The 23,810-nt window shown below is 35.9% G+C and overlaps 1 protein-coding gene across 2 annotated transcripts in view; it reads right to left on the bottom strand.

Annotated features, from left to right (window-relative positions):
* The window catches only part of P4HA1 (prolyl 4-hydroxylase subunit alpha 1), a 96,381-nt gene that overhangs the window by 48,084 nt on the left and 24,487 nt on the right, over nucleotides 1-23,810 (bottom strand). For both annotated transcript variants that reach the window (XM_040242457.1, XM_040242459.1), the window contains exons 3-5: nucleotides 23,147-23,243; nucleotides 21,457-21,608; nucleotides 17,944-18,081 (exon numbers count right to left, since the gene is read on the bottom strand). In XM_040242457.1, the coding sequence (XP_040098391.1) occupies nucleotides 17,944-18,081; nucleotides 21,457-21,608; nucleotides 23,147-23,243 (387 nt within the window). The remainder of the gene's footprint in view (nucleotides 1-17,943; nucleotides 18,082-21,456; nucleotides 21,609-23,146; nucleotides 23,244-23,810) is intronic.

The raw sequence follows: 23,810 nt of genomic DNA, 5'->3' as shown, positions 1-23,810 counted from the left end.
ACTAAACATATTGTGGTGATCATCTTGCAACAAATACATATCCAAGTCATACTGCTGCTGCTGCTGCTGCTGCTAAGTTGTTTCAGTCGTGTGACCCCATAGACGGCAGCCCACCAGGCTCCCCCGTCCCTGGGATTTTCCAAGCAATAACACTGGAGTGGGTTGCCATTTCCTTCTCCAATGCATGAAAATGAAAAGTAAAAGTGAAGTCGCTCAGTTGTGTCCGACTCTTAGCGACCCCATGGACTGCAGCCCACCAGGCTCCTTCATCCATGGGATTTTCCAGGCAAGAGCACTGGAGTGGGTGCCATTGCCTTCTCCATCCAAGTCATACTGCACACCCAAAACTAACACAAAGTTATATGTGAATCACATCTCAATTTTTTAAAAATTTGGGCACCTATTTTAAATAAAAACATTAAATTTTTTAATAATAGAAGAGGACAAAGATAGGATATAAATTAAAAACTGAGCCTGTGGGGCTTTCCTGGTGGTCCAGTGGTTAAGAATCTGCCTTGCAACGCAAGGGACACCGGTTCAATGTAAGGGACACTGGTTCGATCCCTGGTCCAGGAAGATCCCACAGCAGAGCAACTAAGCCCATGCACCACAACTACCGAGCCTATGCTCTAGAGCCTGTGAGCTGCAACTCCTGAGCCCACACCCCTAGAGCCTGTGCTCCGCTCCACTGCAGCGAGAAGCCTGTGTACCAAACAAAGACCAGACTCTGCTCGCCACTAGAGAAAGCCCAAGTGCAGCAACAAAGATCCACCACAGCCAAGTAAATAAATCTAAAAAAAAAAAAACCAAAAAAAACAACCCTGTGATAAATTTGCTTTCAGTGAAGAAGATATAGACTAAGAAGAAAAAGGAAGGGGAGAAAGAAAAGGAGGGGTATATTTTCCAACTTTTGATACCAATGTTCAAACAATAAATGTGAAGCTCTTGGTGGTTTACTGTTAATGTCAAAATATCTTACTTCCTATATCAAAACAAAAAGATATAGCATGTCCATGGATTAGAAAATTGTCTTGTTAAAATGACAAATGTTGCCCAAATTCTCCCCAAGATTCAAAATAAACCTAATTAAAACTCCTACAGGCATTTTTGTAGAAGCTACCAAGGAAATTCTAAGATTTATTTGGAAATTCAAAGGATCTAGAATAGCCAAAGCAATTTTAAACAAAGAACATATTTAAAGGACTTATTCACAAGTGTTTGCAGGTACGTGGAGGTACTGAAATGCCCATATACTAATCACAAGAGTATAAAATGGTACTACCATCTGGTAGTTTCTTAAAAATCAAATATATACCTACCAATTATTTTACTTTAAAAATCAGATATATACCTACCATGCAACCCAGCCAATTGACTTCTAGGTATTTAACCAAAAGAAACACATGCCTAATATGTCTGATGACAGCACAAAGGAAATAGATAGAAAAAGGAACATAATGGTGTTTTCCTTAAAAACTTCTGATTGAATATACTTTAACGAATCAGTATATTGGCTAGAATCAGACTTAGCTCTAACCTACCCAATGGTGTCAACTTTTTTTTTTCAGTGCTAGCAGAAAAGGTTCATGAAAAATTAAGAAGAAATAAAATCTAGGACACATTTTGCTAGTGATTCTTTGTCTAGGGGATAACATGCTCTGGTCTGAGGATGTTAGATTTCAGTACAAAGCAGAATCCTAATACAGAAGTATATGTCCTGGAGGATCACATGGACCAATACAATCAAATATTCAAATCATACAAGTACCTCCATTTACTATATGTATATATATTTTTTTGCCTAAGTCATTTATGGATAGTAACTGATTATCATGCTTGCATGCTCAGTCCCTCAGTCATGTCTGACTCTGCAATCCAATGGACCATAGCCCACCAGGCTCCCCTGTCCATGGAGTTTTCCAGGCAGGAATACTAGAGTGGGTTGCCATTTCCTCCTCCAGGACATCTGCCCAACCTAGGAACCAAACTCAAGTCTCTTCCATCTCCTGCATTGGCAGGTGGATTCTTTACCACTGTACCACCCAGGAAGTCCATAACTGATTATCAGTGTACTACTAAAATGAAGATAAAGATCCATATTGTGACAGTTACTCTCTACTTCACACTCTAGTCTAGAAAAGGATACCAACAAACTAACTTATTAATAGTTTAACACGATGCAATTTCAGAAACAAAAGAAACATCCTGAATTTTGACTGTTATTTTTCAGTTACGAGAACTGGAATACAGTTCTAAGACGGGCTTTACAGTGCAGAAATTAAGAATGTCTTTTCTCAGGGACATACAAAAGACACAAGAGGACAGTATGCTATTAATAAATGTAGACAGCACCAGTAAAATTTTTCACATGACCTTATATTCTGGCAATATTATTTGAAAGCATAATGGAGACAGTAGAGGATCTTGAGCTATTCTGCCTTGGTAAAGTATCTCTGGTTATCTTACCTATTGATCTATTCACAAAAATCAAAGGCAAAATATCTGAGAACTGTATTAAAGAAAATGAAAGAGAAGTGATGTAGCATTTGAAAGGGAAGGCTGCTTCCAAAGCAGAGAACATGAGAATAAAAAGTAATGGACAAGAAGACAAATAAAATGACATAAGGGAAGTGATGTTGGCAGGAAAAAACCATAAAAAGCATTCATACAAAGCATGAATAGTTAGAATTTGATGACAAAAAAAGGCAAATTCTTTCGGTTCAAAGCAAATGGCACAGATGATTGACATTAGCATGTCAAACTGAATGCAGTGAAGGAGAGGATAGGATGAATTGAGAGAGGAGCACTGACAGACATATGTACACTACCACGTGTAAAATAGATAACTAGTGGGAAGCTGCCGTATAATACAGGGGAGCTTGGTTCGGTGCTGTGATGACCTAGAGGAGTGGCGGGGGTGGAGACTAAAGAGGGAGGCGCTATATGGATACTTACAGATGATTCACAATGTTGTGCAGCAGAAACTATCACAACATTGTAAAGCAATTATCTTCCAATTAAAAAAAAAAACTGAATGTAGTAACCCAAATTCACAGTTAAAACACAAAAGTCTTTTAAATGTATTATCACAGTATAAACTATAATAATATGTGACAGTAGACAGTATAGGAAAATTTACTTAGAAATTTTTGGCTCACCCTTAAACTGCAAGATTTAATTTTAAAATTCTTACACTTTATAGGAACACTTACTGGATAAAAACTTGATTTGTAAGGAACAAATACATTTAAAATGTGCATACCTGGGAAGCTGATGTCTTGCATCAGAGGTAATATGGTACACTCATAGCTGAGTGCACTTCAGAGATGTACAGAGAATCTACTGCTTGGTGTCGTAAGCTTATCAGTTCACCAAGATAATGAAGCAAATGACCAATAAGAACATTCACCTTCTACCTGAAGTAACTCAGGTTTTATATATGACATATTCTATACCAAAAAAAGTGTAGAGGACACAGTTTTGAGGGCATTAGCTCCCTGTTGTCCCCTTTGCCTATCAAAGCAATACCACCATTCTTTTCTACTTTACCACCTCCCCTCAAAAAGTGTAATATCTCTGGAAGCTATGAATCTATTAAACAAATTAGGGTTAGGAACAACCTGAAACTAAAGGAACAGTCCATATGAACTATAAAGGCATCATCGATGCCAAAATACATATAACTTATCAGATTTTATATTAAAATATCAAGAAAACATTTCAAAAGGTAGGCTCAAAAAAGGAGAAACAGACAAAATTAATCAAGGAGTAACATCACATCAATATAAATCCACTGAAAAAAGCATTTCTCTGATTTTTGGGGGGTGAGGCAATTTAAAAAGGCAAATCATCCTTCCCTCCAGTCCTCATCCTTAAGGCTTTACATCTCAACTGCTACAATTTTAAATCTGACAAAACTAAGTGTTAGCAGGACATTAAGAAATGAGAACTCCCATACATTGCTGGAGGGAATATTACTGTACTTGGGTACATCTGCTCTGGACAATAATCTGGCTACATCTAGTAAAATCTGAGAATCTTATATCCTAGAGAAACTTTTGCATGTGTGCAATGGACACAAGAAAACATAATGAAAATGTTTGTTGAAGCCTTGGCCCTGCAAAAATTGGAAATAACCTAAGCTACCACTGTCATCTCTTAAATTTTTACAACAGCCTCCTCCCTGATTTCTTTGTCTCTACCTTCGGGTCTCAAACCATTCTGTAGCCAGAATGATATCTCTAAAATGAAAATCATATAATTTCCCTGTTTAAAACTTTTCAATAACTACACATTATACTCAGAATGGTTCAAACTTCTCTACATAACTTACAAAGTCCCTCAAGAGATGGCTTCAGCTTTACCTACATAGCCTCATCTCTCACTATTCTTACACCATCCTGTGCCCCTAGTTCATGCACTTAGCTCTTAAACAAACTACCTGTTAGCTATCTGATTTAAATGTTCTCTCCTATCTGGCCTATATACATGTTCTGTTTGGAGTACTTTTTTCATACCCTCTATTTCCTGGCTAATTCCTTGTCCATTATTTCACAGTTTTTTTTACATATTCTGTCTTCCAGGAAATCTTACTTTATACCTCTCATTTATCAAGTTCAGAATTAGATTTCTGTCTATGTGCTCCATGGTCTCCTAAGTTATCTCCAGCTAGGCATTCATCATACCATAGCATAAGACTATAAGTACCCTAAGGGCAAAAGCAGTGTTATTTATTATTGCATCTCTAATACTTATACATAATGGTTGTTATGTTAAATAGATATTAAATAGATACTAAGTGGCTTATATCTATTAAACAAATTATGTTTTAAACCAGAAGCAAATTAAAAAGCAAGGCTGTGATCTTATCAAAAGTGTTATAACAGTAGAAACAGAAAATAAAATTTGCAAATGTATACTTTTTTGGAAATCCAACTTAATGGAATTACATTACAGTTTAATGGAACACCATGGTTAGTTTTTCCACTTGCTACTTCATTCCAAATTTAGAAAGATAAGCAAGAAAAACATCTTAAGTCATTCATCTCACTGTATTTTCTTACTGAGAAAGTCAATTTCAGTATGAAGACAGAGGTAACATATTTTATTTTTTCAATTGATAAGGACAAGAAGATAGTAATGGTATATTTATAGAATAAATGACAGATGGCAATAGTAAACTATCACGTGAAGGTAGATATCAGTAACACAAGTAAAATTGGAAATTTTCAAATTTTGCAAAAATTAAACAACACACTCCACACTCTAACAGCTAACAGAAAAAAAAAAGAAAGAAAGAAAGAAAAGAAATCACAGGGAAAATTAGAAAATACTTAAAAGACAAAAGAAAATGAAATTATAACATAACAAAACTTACAGGACACAATGAAAGCAGTGCTAAGGGTGAAATTTATAGTTATAACTCTTGCATTAAAAAAACAAGATCTCAAATCAACAACCTAATTTTACAATTTAAGAAACTAGAAAACAAGAACAAACAACCCAGAGCTAGCAGAAGAAAGGAAATATTGAAGCACAGAATAGAAAATAACAGATAAAATTAATGAAACCAAAAGCTGGTTCTCTGAAAAGAATTTTGTCAATAAAAGTGACAATCTTTTAGCTACATGGATCAAGAAAAAAAAGCCAAATAACTAAAATTAGAAATGAAAGTGGGGATACTTCAGCTGATTCTATAGAAAAACAAAGGATTATAAGAATTCTATGAAAAATTGTACACCAACAAACTGAATAACCTAGATGAAATGGACATATTCCTAAAAACACAAAACCCACCATGACTAAGAAAAAAATAGAAATTCTCAATAGACCTTTAACTAGTAAGGAAACTGCTGATGAGAAGAGCTGACTCATTTGAAAAGACCCTGTTGCTGGGAAAGATTGAGGGCAGGAGGAGAAGGGGACAAGAGAGGATGAGATGGTTGGATGGCATCACCGACTCAATGGATATGGGTTTGGGTAGACTCTGGCAGTTGGTGATGGACAAGGAGGCCTGGCGTGCTGAGGTTCATGAGGTCGCAAAGAGTCAGACATGACTCAGTGACTGAACTGAACTGAGTAAGGAAACTGAATCAGTTATCAATAGTCTTTTGACAAAAGAAAAGCTCTGTTATTAACACAAATAAATGGAAAACACGTGCCATGTTCATGGATTGGAAGACTATTAACTTCACTGGAGAATTCTATCAAACATTAAAAAAAAAAAAAAACTAATACCAATCCTTCTCAAACTTTTCAAAAAGACAGGAAAGAATACTTATCTCATTTGATGAGGCCAGAATCATCCTCATACTGAAGCCAGAAAAAGACACTACAAGAAAACTACAGACCAACATCACTTATGAACACTGAGGCAAAAATTTTCAACAAAACACTAATAAACAGGGACTTCCCTGATGGTACGCTGGTTACAACTCTGCCCTCCTAATGCAGGAGTCCCAGATTCAACTCCTGGTCAGGGAACTAAATCCCACATGCCACAACTAAGGAGCCCATGTGTTGCAACTCAGATCTAGCAAAGCCAAATAAATAAATGTTTTTTTTTTAAATGCTAGAAAACAGAATCCAGCAGCATATGATTATGCACCATGATTACATGGTTACACACCATGACCAAGTGGAAGTTACTCCTATAATGCAAGAATGTTTCAACATATGAATATTGATCAATGTAACACACCACATAAATGGAATAAAGGGGAAAAAACATACACATGATCATCTCAACTGATGCAAAAAAAGCAACTGACAAAATTCAGTATTCTTTCATAATTAAAAAAAAAACATTCAACAAACTAGGATCAGAAGTTTAACTATCAATACTTTAACATAATAAAAGATATATTTGAAAAACCCACTCAATGGTAAAAGACTGAAAGCTTCTCTGAGAATGAGAACAAGGATGCCCACTTTTGCCGCTGTATTCAACTTAGTACTTACAGTTCTAGCCAGAGCAAACAGGCAAGAACAAGCTTAAAGGTACCCAAATTGGAAAGGAAGAAGTAAATTGATCTCTATTTGCAGATAACAGTTTTTTGTTTTTGCCATACCACACAACTTGTGGGATTTTAGTTCCCCAACCTGGGATTGAACCTGAGCCCTTAGCAGTGAAAGCTCAGAGTGCTAACCCCTGGACTACCAGGACACTCCCCACAGATAACATTATCTTATACTAGAAAATCCTAAGAATCCTCCTGCAAAAACACTTGTTAGAACTAATAAATGAATTCAGCCAAGATGCAGGATGCAAAGACAACACACAAAAATAAGTTGCATTTCTATGTACCAATAATGAAAAATATAAAAAATTACAAAAACAAATCTAAGCATAAAGTACTTAGGAATTAACCAAGGAGGTGAAAGACATACAGTGAAAACTACAAAAAGCTACTGAAAGACGACATAAATAAATGAAAAACACATGTCATGTTCATGGATTGGAAGACAACATTATTAAAATGTCAATACTACCCAAAGTGATCTGCAGATTCAATGCAAAAGACAGAAATAGAAATAGAAAACTCCATCGTAGAATTCATACAGAATCTCAAGGAACCCAGAATAATCAAAACAATCTTAAAAAAGAACAAAACTGGAAAACTCATATTTCCTGATTTCAAAACTTAATACAAAGCTACAATAATAAAGTAGTGTGTAAAAAACCAACTTATAGACCAGCATAAAAACAGAGACCAATGCCATAGAGAGCCAGAAATAAACCCTTGTATTTATCTTGTCAAATGATTTCTGACAAGCATGGCAAGACCATTCAATGGGAAAATGACTATGTTTTCAACAAATGGTGCCAGGAAAACCAAATATTCACAAGCAAAAGAATGAAGCTGAACCCTTACCAAATACCACATGTAAAAATTAAATAAATCAAGAACCTAAATATAAGACCTAAAACAGTAAAACTCTTAAAAGAACCACAGGACAAAAGCTTCATAACACTGGATTGGGCAGTGATTTCTTGTATATGACCCTAAAGGCACAGGCAACAACAACAACAACAAAAAACCAGACTTCATAAAAATTTTAAAATTTGGATACAAAATACAGTTATCAGTGGAGTAAAAAGGCACCCACAGAACAGGAGAAAATATTTGCAAATCACGTATCTCATAAGGCATTAATATTATATAGAGAATCTCTAAAACTCAATAACAAAAAAATGAATAACCCAATTAAATAATAGGCAAAGGACTTGAACAGATATTTCTTCAAAGAAGACATACAGACTGCTGCTAATAAGTACATGAAAAGGTGCTCAACATCAGTGATGAGAGAAATGCAAAACTTCAGTGAGACACCACCTCACATGCACTAGGTTGGCTACTATCAAAAAAAAAAAAAAAGAAAAGAAATAGGAACAAAATAGCCACCCAAGACCAGGAAGCCCAGAGAGTCCCATAAAAGACAAACCCAAGGAGAAACACAAGACACATGTTAATCAAACTAACAAAAATTAAACACAAAGAGCAAATATTAAAAGCAGAAAGGGAAAAGAGACAAACAACATTGCAGGGGATCCCCATAAGGCTAACAGCTGATCTTTAAACAAACTATTGGTAAAGAATCCACCTGCAATGCAGGAGATCCTGGTTCAATTCCTGGGTCAGGAAGATCCCCTGGAGAAGGGACAGGCCAGTATTCCTGGCCTTCTCTTGTGGCTCAGCTGGTAAAAAATCTGATTGCAATGCGGGAGACCTGGGTTCAATCCCTGGATTGGGAAGATCCCCTGGACAAAGGAAAGGTTACCTACTCCAGTATTCTGGCCTGAAGAATTCCATGGACTGCATAGTCCATGAGGTCACAAAGAGCCGGACATGACAGTGACTTTCACTTTCATACAGGCCAGAATGGAACAGCAGGATATATTTAAAGTGATAAAAATCAAAAACCTACAACTGAGATTACTCTATCCAGCAAGAATCTCATTCAAAGGAGAAATCAAAAGCTTTACTGACAAGCAAAAGCTAAGGGAATTCAGCACCACCAAACCAGCCCTTCAACAAATGCTAAAGGAACTTCTCTAGACAAGAAACACAGAAAAGGCCTATAAAAACAAACCCAAAACAATAAAGTAAATGGTAACAGGATCATACTCATCAATAATTACCCTGAATGTAAATGAGCTAAATGCTCCAACCAAAAGACACAGATTGGCTGAATGTATACCAAAACAAGACCCCTATATATACTGTCTACTAGAGATCCACCTCAAACCTAGGGACGTGAACAAACTGAAAGTGAGGGACTGGAAAAAGATATTCCACGCAAATAGAGACCAAAAGAAAGAGGTAATAGCAATGCTCATACCAGACAATATGGACTTTAAAATAAAGAACGTTAGAAGGGACAAAGAAGGATACTACATAATGATCACAGGATTAATTCAAGAAGACATAATGATTTCAAATAAATATGCACTCAACACAGGAGCACCTCAATACATAAGGCAAATGCTAACAAATAGTAACACAATAATAGTGGGGGATTTTAATATCCCACTCACACCAATGAAAAGATCATCCAGAAAGAAAATTAATAAGTAAACACAGGCTTTAAATGATACATTGTACCCATTGGACCTAAATGATATCTACAGGGCATTTCACCAAAAACAATAGATTTCACTATTTTCCCAAGTGCACATGGAACATTCTCCAGGACAGATCACATTCTGGGCCTCAAATCAAGCCTTGGTAAATTTATTTAAAACTGAAATCATTTCAAGCATCTTTTCTGATCATAACACTGTAAGATTAGATATCAACTACAGGCAACATTAAGAAACACAAACACACGGTTGCTAAACAATACGCTTCTGAATAACCAAGAGATAACTAAAGAAATCCGAAAGGAAAGTAAAATATGCCTAAAAACAAATGACAATGAAACCTTGACAACTCAAAATCTATGGTATGTGGTAAAAGCAGTGCAAAGAGGGAAGTTCACAGCAATGTGAGTCTACCTCAAGAAACAAGAGACATCAAACCCACAACCTAAACTTACACCTAAAGAGGGAAGTTCACAGCAATGTAAGTCTACCTCAAGAAAGAAGAGACATCAAACCCATAACCTAAACTCACACCCAAAGCAACTAGAAAAAGAACAACAACAACAAAAAAAATCCAAAGTTAGTAGAAGGAAAGAAATCATAAAGATCAGAGCAGAAATAGGTGAAAAAGAAATGAAAGACTATAGCAAAGCTGGTTCTTTAAGAAGATAAAATTGACAAACTGTTAGCCAGACTCATCAAGAAAAAAGGGATTAAAAAAAAAATCAGAAATGAAAAAGGAGAAGTTACAACAGACAACATAGAAATACAAAGGATCCTAAGAGACTACTATGAGCAACTATATGCCAATAAATGGACAACTTGGTAGTAATGGACAAAGTCTTAGAAAAGTATAACCTTCCAAATCGGAACCAGGAAGAAATAAAACATGGACAGATCAATCACAAGCATGGAAATCAAAACTGAAATAAAAAATCTCCAACAAACAAAAGCCCAGGGCCAGATGGCTTCATAGGTGAATTCCACCAAAAGTTTAGAGAAGAGCTAACACTTATCCTGCTCAAACTCTTCCAGAAAAATGCAGAGGAAGGAAAACTCCCAAATTCATTCTATAAGGCCACCATCACCCTGACACCAAAACCAGACAAAGATGTCACAAGAAAAGAAAATTACAGGCCAAAATCACTGATGAACATGGATGCAGAAGTCCTCAACAAAATTCTAGTGAACAGAATTCAATAATACTCTTAGAAGATCATACATCATGAACAAGTTAGCTTTATCCCAGGGATGCAAATATTCTTCAATATGCAAATAAATGTGATATACCATATTAAAAATTGAAAGACAAAAATCATATGATCATTTCAATAGATGCAGAGAAAGACTTTGACAAAATTCAACGTCAGAAGGAACATAACTCAACATAATAAAGGCCATATACAACAAACCCACAGCAAATATCCTCAATGGTGAAAAACTGAAAGCATTTCTTCTAAAATCAGGAACAAGACAAGGATACTCACTCTCACTACTATTATTCAACATAGTTTTGGAAGTCCTAGCCACAGCAATCAGAGAAGAAAAATAAAAGGAATCCAGATTGGAAAAGAAGAAGTAAAACTCACTGTTTGCAGATGACATGATTCTCTACATAGAAAACCCTAAAGATGCCATCAGAAAACTATTTGAGCTAGTCAATGAATATAGTAAAGTCACAGGATATAAAATTAATACACAGAAATCCCTGGAATTCCTATATACTAATATTGAAAAATCAGAAAGAGAAATTAAGGAAACAATCCCACTCACCATTGCAATAAAAAGAGTAAAATACTTAGGAATAAATTTACCTAAAAAGACAAAAGATCTGTATGCAGAAAACTATAAGACACTGATGAAGGAAATCAAAGATGACACCAAAAGATGGAGAGATATACAATGTTCTTAGATTTAAAGAATCAATATAGTGTAAATGTCTATACTACCCAAAGCAATCTATAGATTCAATGCAATCCCTATCAAACTACCAGTGGCATTTTTCACAGAACTAGAACAAATAATTTCACCATTTGTATGGAAACACAAGCAACCCTGAACAGCCAAAGTAAACTTGAGAAAGAAGAATGGAACTGCAGGAATAAACCTTCCTGACTTCACACTATTCTACAAAGCTACAGTCATCAAGACAGTATGGTACTGGCACAAAAACAGAAATACAGACCAATGGAACAAGATATAAAGCCTGGAGATGAATCCATGCCCCAGTGGACCTTATCTTTGACAAAGGAGGCAAAAATATACAATGGAGAAAACAGTCTCTTCAACAAGTGGTTCTGGGAAAACTGGTCAACTGAGAATGAAATTAGAACACTTCCTAACTCCATACACAAAAATAAACTCAGAATTTATTAAAGACCTAAATGTAAGACCAGAAACCTTAAAAATCTTAGAGGAAAACATAGGCAGAGCACTCTCTAACATAAATCACAGCAAGATCCTCTATGACCCACCTCCTAGAAGAAAGGAAATAAAAACAAAAATAAACAACTGTGACCTAATTAAAGTTAAAAATTTTGCACAACAAAGGAAATTATAAGCGAGGTAAAAAGACAACCCACACTCAGAATGGGAGAAAATAACAGCAAACTTAATGACTGACAAAGATTTAATCTCCAAAATATACAAGTAGCCCATGCAGCTCAATACCAGAAAAACAAACAACCCAATCAAAAAGTAGGCAGAAGACCTAAACAGACATTTTTCCAAAGAAGACATATAGATGACCAATAAATACATGAAACATGCTCAACACTGCTCATTACTAGATGAATGCAAATTAAAATTATAATGAGGTATCACCTCTCATTGGACAGAATGGACATCAAAACATCTACAAACGATAAATGCTGTTTGATGTGGAGAAAGGGAACCCTCTTATACTTCTGGCGGGAATACAAATTGATATAACCACTATGAAGAACAGTACGGAGATTCCTTCAAAAACTAGGAAAAAACTAACATATGACCCAGCAATCCCATTACTGGGCATTTACCCTAAGGAAACCTTAATTGAAAAGGACACATGTACCCCAGTGTTCACTGCAGCAGCATTTACAACAGCTAGGACATGGGCGTGACACTGAAAGATGACATGGATACACACTGAAAGATAGGACACGAAAGATGAACTCCCCAGGTTGGTAGGTGCCCAATATGCTACTGGAGAAGAGTGAGAAATAACCCCAGAGAGAATGAAGACATGGAGCCAAAGCAAAACAACACCCAGTTGTGGATGGGACTGGTGATGGAAGTAAAGTCTGATGCTGAAAAGAACAATACTGCATAGGAACCTGGAATATTAGGTGCATGAATCAAGGCCAATTGGAAGTGGTCAAAAAGGAGATGGCAAGAGTGAACGCTGGCATTTTAGGAATCAGTGAACTAAAATGGACTGGAATGGGTGAATTTAACTCAGATGACCATTGTATCTACTACTGTGGGCAAGAATCCCTTAGAAGAAATGGAGTAGCCATCATAGTCAACAAAAGAGTCTGAATACAGTACTTGGGTGCAATCTCAAAAATGACAGAATGATCCCGTTTGCTTCCAAGGCAAACTATTCAATATCACAATAATCCAAGTTTATTCCCCGACCAGTAATGCTGAAGAAGCTGAACGATTCTATGAAGACCTACAAGAACTTCTAGAACTAACACCACAAAAAGATGTCCTTTGCATCATAGGGGACTGGAATGCAAAAGTAGGAAGTCGAGAGATACCTGGAGTAACAAGGCAAATTTGGCCTTGGGAGTCCAAAAAGAAGCAGGGCAAAGGCTAACAGAGTTTTGCCAAGAGAACACACTGGTCATAGCAAACACCCTCTTCCAACAACACAAGAGACGACTCTACACATAGACATCACCAGATGGTCAATACTGAAATCAGATTCATTACACTCTTTGCAGCCCAAGATGGAGAAACTCTATACAGTCAGAAAAACAAGACCAGGAGCTGACTGTGGCTCAGACCATGAACTCCTTATTGCCAAATTCAGACTTGAAGAAAGTAGGGAAAACCACTAGGCCATTCAGGTATAACCTAAATCAAATCCCTGACAATTATACAGTGGAAGTGACAAATAGATTCAAGGGATTAGCTCTACTAGACAGAGTGGCTTAAGAACTATAGATGGAGGTTTGTGACATTGTACAGGAGGCAGTGATCAAGACGATCCCCAAGAAAAAGAAATACAAAAAGGCAAAATGGTTGTCTGAGGAGGTCTTACAAATAGCTGAGAAAAGAAGAGACGTGAAAGGCAAAGGAGAAAAGGAAAGATATACCCATCTGAATGCAAAGTTCCAAGGAACAGCAAGGAGAGATAAGAAAGCCTTCTTCAGTGATCAATGCAAAGAAATAGAGAAAAACAATAGAATGGAAAAGACTAGAGATCTCTACAAGAAAATTAGAGATACCAAGGGAACATTTCATGCAAAGATGGGCTCAATAAAGGACAGAAATGGTAGGGACCTAACAGAAACAGAAGATATTAAGGTGACAAGAATACACAGAAGAAGTATACAAAAAAGATCTTAATGACCCAGATGGTGTGATCACTCACCTAGAGCCAGACATCCTGGAATGCGAAGTCAAGTGGGCCTTAGGAAGCATCATTATGATCAAAGCTAGTGGAGGTGATGGAATCACAGTTGAGCTATTTTAAATCCTAAAAGATGATGCTGTGAAAGTGCTGCACTCAATATGCCAGCAAATTTGGAAAACTCAGCAGTGGCCATAGGACTGGAAAAGGTCAGTTTTCATTCCAATCCCAAAGAAAGGCAATGCCAGAGAATGCTCTAACTACCAGACAATTGCACTCATCTCACACACTAGCAAAGTAATGCTCAAAATTCTCCAAGCCAGGCTTCAACAGTATGTGGACCGTGAACTTCCAGATGTTCAAGCTGGTTTTAGAAAAGGCAGAGGAACCAGAGATCAAATTGTCAACTTCTGTTGGATCATCAAAAAAGCAAGAAAGATCCAGAAAAACATCTGCTTTATTGACTATGCCAAAGCCTTTGACTGTGTGGATCACAACATACTGTGGAAATATGAGACTACCAGACCACCTGACCTGCCTCCTGAGAAATCTTATGCAGGTCAAGAAACAACAGTTAAAACCAGACATTGAACAACGGACTGGTTCCAAGTCAGGCAAGGAGTATGTCAAAGCTGTTTATTGTCCACCCTGCTTATTTAACTTATATGCAGAGTACATCATATGAAATGCTGGGCTGGATGAAGCACCAGCTGGAATCAAGATTCCCAGGAGAAATATCAATAACCTCAGATATGCAGATGATACCACCCTTATGGCAGAAAGCGAAGAAGAACTAAAGAGCCTCTTGAAAGTGAAAAAGGAGAGTGAAAACGTTGGCTTAAAACTCAACATTCAAAAAATTAAGATGATGGCATCTGGTTCCATCACTTCATGGCAAATAGATGGGGAAACAATGGAAACAGTGAGAGACCATTTCCGGGGGCTCCAAAATCACTGAAGATGGTGACTGCAGCCATGAAATTAAAAGACAATTGCTCCCTGGAAGGAAACTATGACCAACTTAGCATACTGAAAAGCAGAGACATTAGTTTGCCAACAAAGGTCCATCTAGTCAAAGCTATGATTTTTCCAGTAGTCATGTGTGGATGTTAAGAGTTGGACTATAAAGAAAGCTGAATGCTGAAGAATTGATGCTTTTGAACTGTGGTATTGGAGAAGACTCTGGTGACTCCATTGGACTGCAATGAAATCAAACCAGTCAATCCTAAAGGAAATCAATCCTGAATATTCATTGGAAGGACTGATGCTGAAACTGAAACTCCAACTGGCCACCTGATGCAAAGAGCTGACTCACTGGAAAAGACCCTGATGCTGGGTAAGAGTGAAGGTGGGAGGAGAAGGGGACAACAAAAGATGAGATGGTTGGATGGCATCACCGACTCAGTGGACATAAGTTTGAGCAAGCTCCGGGAGTTGGTGATGGACAGGGAAGCTTGGTGTGCTACAATCCATAGCATTGCAAAGAGTCAGACATGACCGAGCGACTAAACTGAACTGGACGTGGAAGCAACCCATATGTCCATAGACAGATGAATGGATAAGGAAACTGGCACATATACACAATGGAATATTCCTCAGCTATAAAAAGGAATGCATTTGAGTCAGTTCTAATGAGATGAGTAAACATAGAGCCTATTACACAGAGTGAAGTAAATAAGAAAGAGAAAGACAAATATTGTATATTAATGCATACATATGGAATCTAGAAAGTTAGTACCAATGATCCTATGTGCAGGGCATCTGAGGAGACACAGACATAAAGAACAGACTTTTGGACACAGTAGGGGAAGGAGAGGGTGGGAAGATTTGAGAGAATAGCCTTGAAACATATACATTTCCATATGGAAAACAGATAGCCAGTGGGAGTTTGATATTTGATGCAGGGAACCCAAAGCCGGTGCTCTGTGAAAACCTAGATGCATGGGGTAGAAGGGAGGAGAGAGGGGCTATCAAAAAGGAGGGGACATGTGTACCCATGGCCAATTCATGCTGATGTATGGCAAAAACCATCAAAGTATTGTAAAGTAATTGTGCTTAGTCGCTCAGCCAGGTTTGTTCATGGGGATTCTCCAGGCAAGAATACTGGAGTGGGTTGCCATTTCCTTCTCCAATTGTAAAGTAATTATCCTCCAATTAAACATAAATAAATAAATACATAACTATGTGGCAAATAAGGTACAATATTAATATGAATCCTAGGTGGCAGGTTCATGAATGCTATTCTCTATACTTTTCTGTATATATGAAATTTGTGTAAACAAGTAAATAATTTAAAAAAAGAAAATAACCAGTGTGGGCAATGGTCTAGAGAAACTGGAATCCTTGTGCACTGTTGGTGGGAATGTAAAATGGTTTATCTACTATGGAAAAGAGTATGGTGTCTTCTCAAAAATTAAAAATAGAATTACCATCTGATCCAGCAATTCCACTTCTGGGTATATACTCAAGAATGAAAGGCAGTGTCTTGAAGAGCTATTCGCATACCCTTGTTCACAGCAGCATTATTCACAATAGCTGACATGTGGAAGCAGCCCAAGTTTCCATGGATGGATGAATGCATAACAAAATATGGATAGATACAATGGAATATTATTCAGCCTTAGAAATGAAGGAAGTTTCAACACATACAACAACATGGATTACCCTTGAAGGACATCATCCTAAGTGAAATAAGCCAGTCACAAAAAGGCAAACACTGTATGATTCTACTTACATGACGGACTCAGAGTAGTCAAAATCAGAGACAAAAAGCAAAATGACAGTTGCTTGGGGCTGGGAAAGTGGGGGTTGGGGAGTTATTGTTTAATGGTTACGGAGCTTCGGTTTCACAAGATAAAAAGAGCTATGCAGATGGATGGTAATAATGGTTGCATAAAAATGCAAATGCACCTAATGCCATAAACTGCACATTTAAAATTGGCTAACATGGTAAATTTTGTTTTTATTTTCTTTTCACAATAAAAAAAGGATTGTCATGAAATCAGCTGTAACTTAAAAAAAGAGGTTTGGGGGCTTCCCTGGTGGTCCAGTGGTCGACAGCCCACCTTGCAATGCACGGACATCAGGTTAATCCCTGGTCCAGGAGGATCCCACATCCCATGAGGGATGCTATTACAAGCATGTGTGCCAAATACTGAGCCCACACTCTAAGCCTGAAAGCTGCAACTACTGATTCCATTCTCCATAACTACTCAAGCCTGAGTGCTCTAGAGCCTGTGCTCTGCAACAAGAGAAGCCACTGCAATGAGAAGCTAGCATACCGCAACTCCAGTAGCTCCCATTCTCTGCAACTACAGAAATCCCACATGAAGCAACACCCAGCGCAGCCAAAAATAAATAAAAGTATTTTAAAAAGCGTTTTGCGAAAAAGAAGTCAGAAAGCAGGATGTTTCATACTATAGAATACTAAAAATCAGCACACACTCAACATGTCTTGGTTTTAAATTACTGAACATACAAACTTTATCAATTCCCTTATAACTTTACATACAAACATTGGTATTATAAAGAAAGACATTTGGAAAAAATTTCTTTTTCTTTCATGCTAAAATTGCTTAAGTTAGTCCCTATAATCACAGGCTTTCACAGTTAACAAGCTAGCAGCTTATCCACAACTATTAAGAACTAGAGAAAAGGTTGTTTTGACCTCAAAGGCTATGAAACAAACTAAAGTTAAAAATTTTTAAATAACTGAAGTCTTCTTATATTAATATTGTCCTAATGGACTAAACAGAGAAGCCAGGAGATGGGTTTTTTCATAGGCTACAAGAATTCTTACCTGGAAGATCACCCTTTGAGATGGTATCTGTATCCAAATTGTAGGTGTCCTGGAGACGCAACAGAGCTTTGGCTGCCCCAACCTGATCTTCATCATTAGGGAAGTACTGTCTCTGAATGGTTAGGTTAGAGATAAAACCTTAAAATAGAGAGCAAAAAAAGATTTAAACACAAGTTTGAAATGTACAATGTAGGGAATATAGTTGATAACTATGTAATATATTTGTACGGTGATGACATTTCATACCTGGTCTTCTCATGGTGGTCATTTTGAAATACACAGAAATATAGGATCAATATGTTGTATAACAGGAACTAACAGTGTTGTAGGTCAATTATAGTTCAAAAACAAACTCATACAAAAAGACATCAGGTTTGTGGTTATCAGAGGCAGGTGGTAGGGGTATAAGGGATTTGGAGGAAGGCAGGCAAAAGGCACAAAGTTTCAGGTATAAGATAAATAAGTACGGAGGATGCAATTCTATAACACGATAAATATAATTAACACTGCTACATAAAAAAGAGTACACCCTAAAAGTTCTCATTACAAGGAAAAACATTTTTTTCTATCTTTTAAATTTTGTAACTACATGGGATGATGAATGTTCACTAACTAACTGTGATAATCATTCCATACTGTAAGTAAAATCATTGTACTGTACACTTTAAACTTCTATAGTACCATATGTCAATTAGATCTCAATAAAATTGGAAGAAAAAAGACTCTAGACCCTCACAGACTTTTAATTTCTAACATAAGTCTTATAAAGTTTTTTTAATCTATGTTATTATAATTTTCCACTATATCATGTATAACAAGAAAAAATTAAATGTTGAGTAAGACTTGATATACCTCTAACTTGTTAAATCTTCCCAAACCATTTTTAATGTTGCTTATGTAATATGAGGTCACTGCATAAATTATACCTATATGAATAGGCTTTAGTTACACAGTACAGCCTCTGCTAAGCTTGAAGCTTGAAAAGCAGATTTAAAGACTTGAAAACCATATTCACTGGCAAAAATTATATTTTCAGATAAAATGTATGTTCTTAACATTCTATTTTATTCTTCCATGTCCCACATATCACATAAATGTGTAAATATATAAAGTTTGGTGGAATTCTTTAAGGAGAAGGAAGAAATAATTACGTATTTCAGAGTGTTGCATAAGCTCATTTATTAAAATATATTTAGATCTATTTAATTATCAAATATAGTGTTCATCAATCCAGGTTTGCTCTACATAAATCCTAATATTAATTTTACAATGTTTTACATAAAATATAGCAAAAATCAAATTCAGAAACTAATTACTGATAACTGTAACTCCTAGGGGTTCCCTGATGGCTCAGCAAGTTAAGAATTTGCCTTCAAAGGAGGAGACACCGGAGATTTGATCCCTGATCAGCAAGATCCCCTGGAGGAGGAAAATGGCAACTCATCCAGTATGTTTGCCTAAAAAACATTCCATGGACCCACATGATGATCTTTTATTTAGTTTGTTTCACTTTTTCTATTTTATATTCAGTGCTCTCATTTCACTTAGTTTATGTTTTCCAATTTCCCCATCTCTTTTTTTTTTTTTTGATGTTCTCAAGGCTTTATCAAGCATAGTAGTAAAGTTTTTGTATACATATATAATATATATATTTTAGAAGACTTATGAAATTTTGCCTAATTAAAAAATGTATGACATTTTGATTACACTTTTTTTACTTACTATAAATAAAATGCTAAATTTCTAATTAAAAAAATACAGATATACAACAAGCAACAAAGGTTTACTGTATAAAACAAGGAACTATATAGTCAATATCTTGTAAAAATCTACAATGGAAAATAATTTCAAAAATAACATATGCATATATATAAATGAATCACCTTGCTGTGTACCTGAAACACTGTAAGTCAACTATACTTCAATAAAATATATATATATTAAGGAAAAAAATCCCATGAACAGAGGAGCCTGGCAGGCTACAGTCCAAAGGGTTGTAAAGAGCTGGACACAACTGGGCAACTAAGCACAAGTACATACATATAACTCAGAAGGAAAACGGATGCTAAATACTCCTTTAATAAATCAATCCAACAGAAACAAAAAGTGATTTAAAATTTGAATAATATATGTGTCATCATTTGCAGGTCAAAGGTATGAGACTTCCCTCCATTCTCATTTACTTATAATCAACTATGCACGTACTCTGATCATCAAAAGGCCGGGTATTTTTATGTTAATTGAAATGTATAAACGAACAACTAGCTGAAGAGGTCTAAGTTCACATTAAGCATATTCTTTAGTTTTAAGTCACAAAATCCACACAATTTTTACAAGCAAGTTTTACAGAGAACTGTAATGTTTTTTATGCCTCAAAAAAAAAAAAAAAAATCTCTTAGAAGTTGCTTAAAATCCTCTCCAATAAGAGAAAATGTATATCTACTATGGCATTATGGGGTACTACCATGGATTAAAATACCAAAGTCTTAAGGCTTATCTTATTTTAAAAACACTTAGATCATACAGGTCGTTACTTGAGGTTTTTTTTTTTTAATAATAAATAAACGTGTGTATATGTATACAAACGCATATATATATGAATATCTATGACCTTAAAAATATTCTCATGGTGTTATGTAACAGAGCAAATGATCATAGGTATTTCCTTCTCATGTCAAAATATTTATAAGTGCTTGCCTGAATTTTTCTTAGCAAGGTTTTCCTGTCCTATGCAGAACAGTTTAGTTTACTGCTCACAAACACTTGAAAGCACCCTTGGAGTACTTCACCTACACAGCTGGCTCAGTTCTTTTTTTTTCTTTCTTTTTTTGCCATCTTCAATCATTCAACAAATAAATACTATGTACTAAGCATAATAATACCTTTACTTTCTTAAACTTCAGACTTAGTTTTCTGTATATGTTACTTAAATATCTAAAACATCTCATTACTCCAACTACAATTTCATTGTTTCATTGAAAAGGACATTCATTATTACTGTTTACAGTCTCAGTTTTTAAATTTATGTTAAACAAAACAATCCTAAGCTTCAAAGTACTAAAACACAGCTAATGTTTTCCCTTATCAGTACCTCTCCCAGTACATTAATAATTGATTAGAAGATAAACAACTAGCCATAAATTTTTAAAATCTGAAGGTAATCCTAAAATGCAAATGATTACCCTCAGAAATGAAGCTATATGCCAATAATTGATTCACTTTAGTATATTTCAGAGTAAAAACGAACAGTGTTAAGTAAATGAGTAGAAATTACTTTTTTAAAAATAAAATTTTATTTTTCTTTGTTTTCAGTTTTTTTTTTTTTTAATCAAGAATTCAGAATCTAGACTAAATTAACTCTAGTCAAATCAAACACATTTCAGCAATAATTCAGTTATAAGACTGAACACCTGATGTTCTGGGAACTGAATTTATCACTTCTTTTGGCATTTCTACAGGTTGTACCAAAAATGCCTCTTTTTTTTGGCTCGTTAGTTTTACCATCTGACTTACCATCTGACATATCCTTAAGGACCAGATTCTCCAACTCACTCCACTCAGTGTTCAGACGTTTCATTAATTTGAATGCATTTACAGGGTGTCCAACAAATCCTTCTGGATCTTTTGTCGCTGTGCTGGTTAACCGATCTAATTTCTCTGCCCATCTAAAATGGAACATAAGACATAAGGATGTATATGTATATGTATGTATATGTAGACATGTATATTCCATTAAGACATAAATGAAATATACATAAAGTATATACACACTTAATGAGGAAGAACATAATTTAGTAAAGCACTCAAAAAAGATTAGAGGTTTTTGAGTTAAAACTATAAAAAATTCTTTAAGCAAAATTATAAAGATTTTTTAAAAAGCAAGATTCTCTTACAGATAAAATCTAATTTGGAAAAATTAAAATATAAGACTTTTTTAGTTTTATGTTTCTCCCAAATGGTTACAGTAAATGTAACATATCTTAGTAAAAGTTGATTGGACCCCTCTAGTAAGAATCTCGGAGAAGGCAATGGCAACCCACTTCAGTACTCTTGCCTGGAAAATCCCATGGACAGAGGAGACTGGTAGGCTGCAGTCCATGAGGTCACTAAGAGTCGGACACGACTGAGAGACTTCACTTGCACTTTTCACTTTCATGCATTGGAGAAGGAAATGGCAACCCACTCCAGTGTTCTTGCCTGGAGAATCCCAGGGACAGGGAGCCTGGTGGGCTGCCGTCTATGGGGTTGCACAGAGTCGGACACGACTGAAGCGACTTAGCAGCAGTAGCAGCAGCAATAAGAATCTAAAAATTTATTTCCCTACAAGTCCAAATAATTATTACAAAGTACAAACAAGCCCAATCCAAATTCAGTTACATATTCATTTAAATCACACTTACAGAAAAATTTTGTACTCAGTACTTAGAAACTATGTTTTAAAACAGAAAAAATGGGGCTTCCCTGATAGTCCAGTGGTTGAGAATCTGCCCGCCAATGCAGGGGACACAGGTTCGATCCCTACACCAGGAAGATCCTACATGCCCAGTGGTAACTAGGCCCATGCACAACTACTGAAGCCCATGCACAACTACTGAAGCCCATGCACCTAGAGCCCAGGGACGCAACAAGAGAAGCCACCACACCAAGAAGCCTGTGCAGTGCAACTAGAGACAGCTGAGAAAAGCAATTAAGACCCTGCACAGCCAAAGATAAGTAAATAAATAAATCTTAAAAAAAAAAAACCTGACTACTTAGCTACTCATTAAACAAAGGCTAGGAACTCTCAGGTCAGGATCAACTATGAACCTGAGTCAATTAAAGATAAATTAGTATTTGAAGAAAAACCATATCAATTAAATAATATTATACTTACCACTGTAATCTCTAGAATGCAACCATAAAACTAAAGGCTAAATAGCACTGGAAAATTGCTTGATTAGGGAGGACAGAAGATATGAGCAACTATTTAAAAAAAAAAACTGTCAGTCAATTACCTGTATCCATTTACATTCTCATCTCAATCCATATTCTTCCACATGAAGTCTTTAATTGGGCCTAACTTTTGTTTTCTGTGGTCCTATTTTAGCCCTTATCTGGCCTTTTAAGACTGACAGAGGGCTTTCATTTTCACTTAAAGAATGTTTTAGCCAGGAAGAAAACATCCAGGTGGAGTCACTCATAGTAAGTAAAACACTTGGCTTACTTTTTTATTTGTTCTAATTTGTCCTCTTCTGCCTTTATATAGTCTTTCAGGGAAGTCACCAGATCTTTTTCAGTATGAATCAAATCAGTCATCTGACCTAGAAAGAAGAAAAGAGAAGAAAGTTATCAAATACCCATACTATCAAAACAAGTTTTCTAGAATAATTTAAGAATGATTGAGAATGCTTCATTTAATGAAAGGACTTAACTGGCATGAACCAGATATGTTGAAGAGAGCATCATTTTTCTTTCTCTTTTTAAAACCAAATAAATAAAAATTAAGCCCCAAACTTTCTAAGCATGTGGTCCAATTCTAATTTTCAAGCTACTTAATTCTGCAAGCTTGGACCATATTGACAAATTGTCTGTTCATCTAAGAATTTATTTTTTAATTTCAAAACGTTACTTTCCAAGGATCAACATTTCTTCTTCCCTACCTCCTCCCTCATCTTTTTTGGGTTTTGAGACTACTGATAATTAAAATTTTATTCAATTTAACAAAGACCACACTAACAAAAAGTTAAAACTTTGAAAGTTTAACTTTTAAAGTTAAAAACTTCACAACTGAAATTCAAATATCCGTATTTAGTTATTCCTAATGGGATGAGAGAAGAAAGTTACACAATTGTGTCTCTTTGCAACCACATGGACTGTAGCCCACCAGG

The sequence above is a fragment of the Oryx dammah genome, unplaced genomic scaffold (assembly GCF_014754425.2).
Source record: "Oryx dammah isolate SB20612 unplaced genomic scaffold, SCBI_Odam_1.1 HiC_scaffold_6, whole genome shotgun sequence".
Classification (NCBI taxonomy): domain Eukaryota; kingdom Metazoa; phylum Chordata; class Mammalia; order Artiodactyla; family Bovidae; genus Oryx; species Oryx dammah.
The sequence above is the reverse complement of the archived record's forward strand: the minus strand, read 5'-3'. Positions and strand labels throughout refer to the sequence as shown.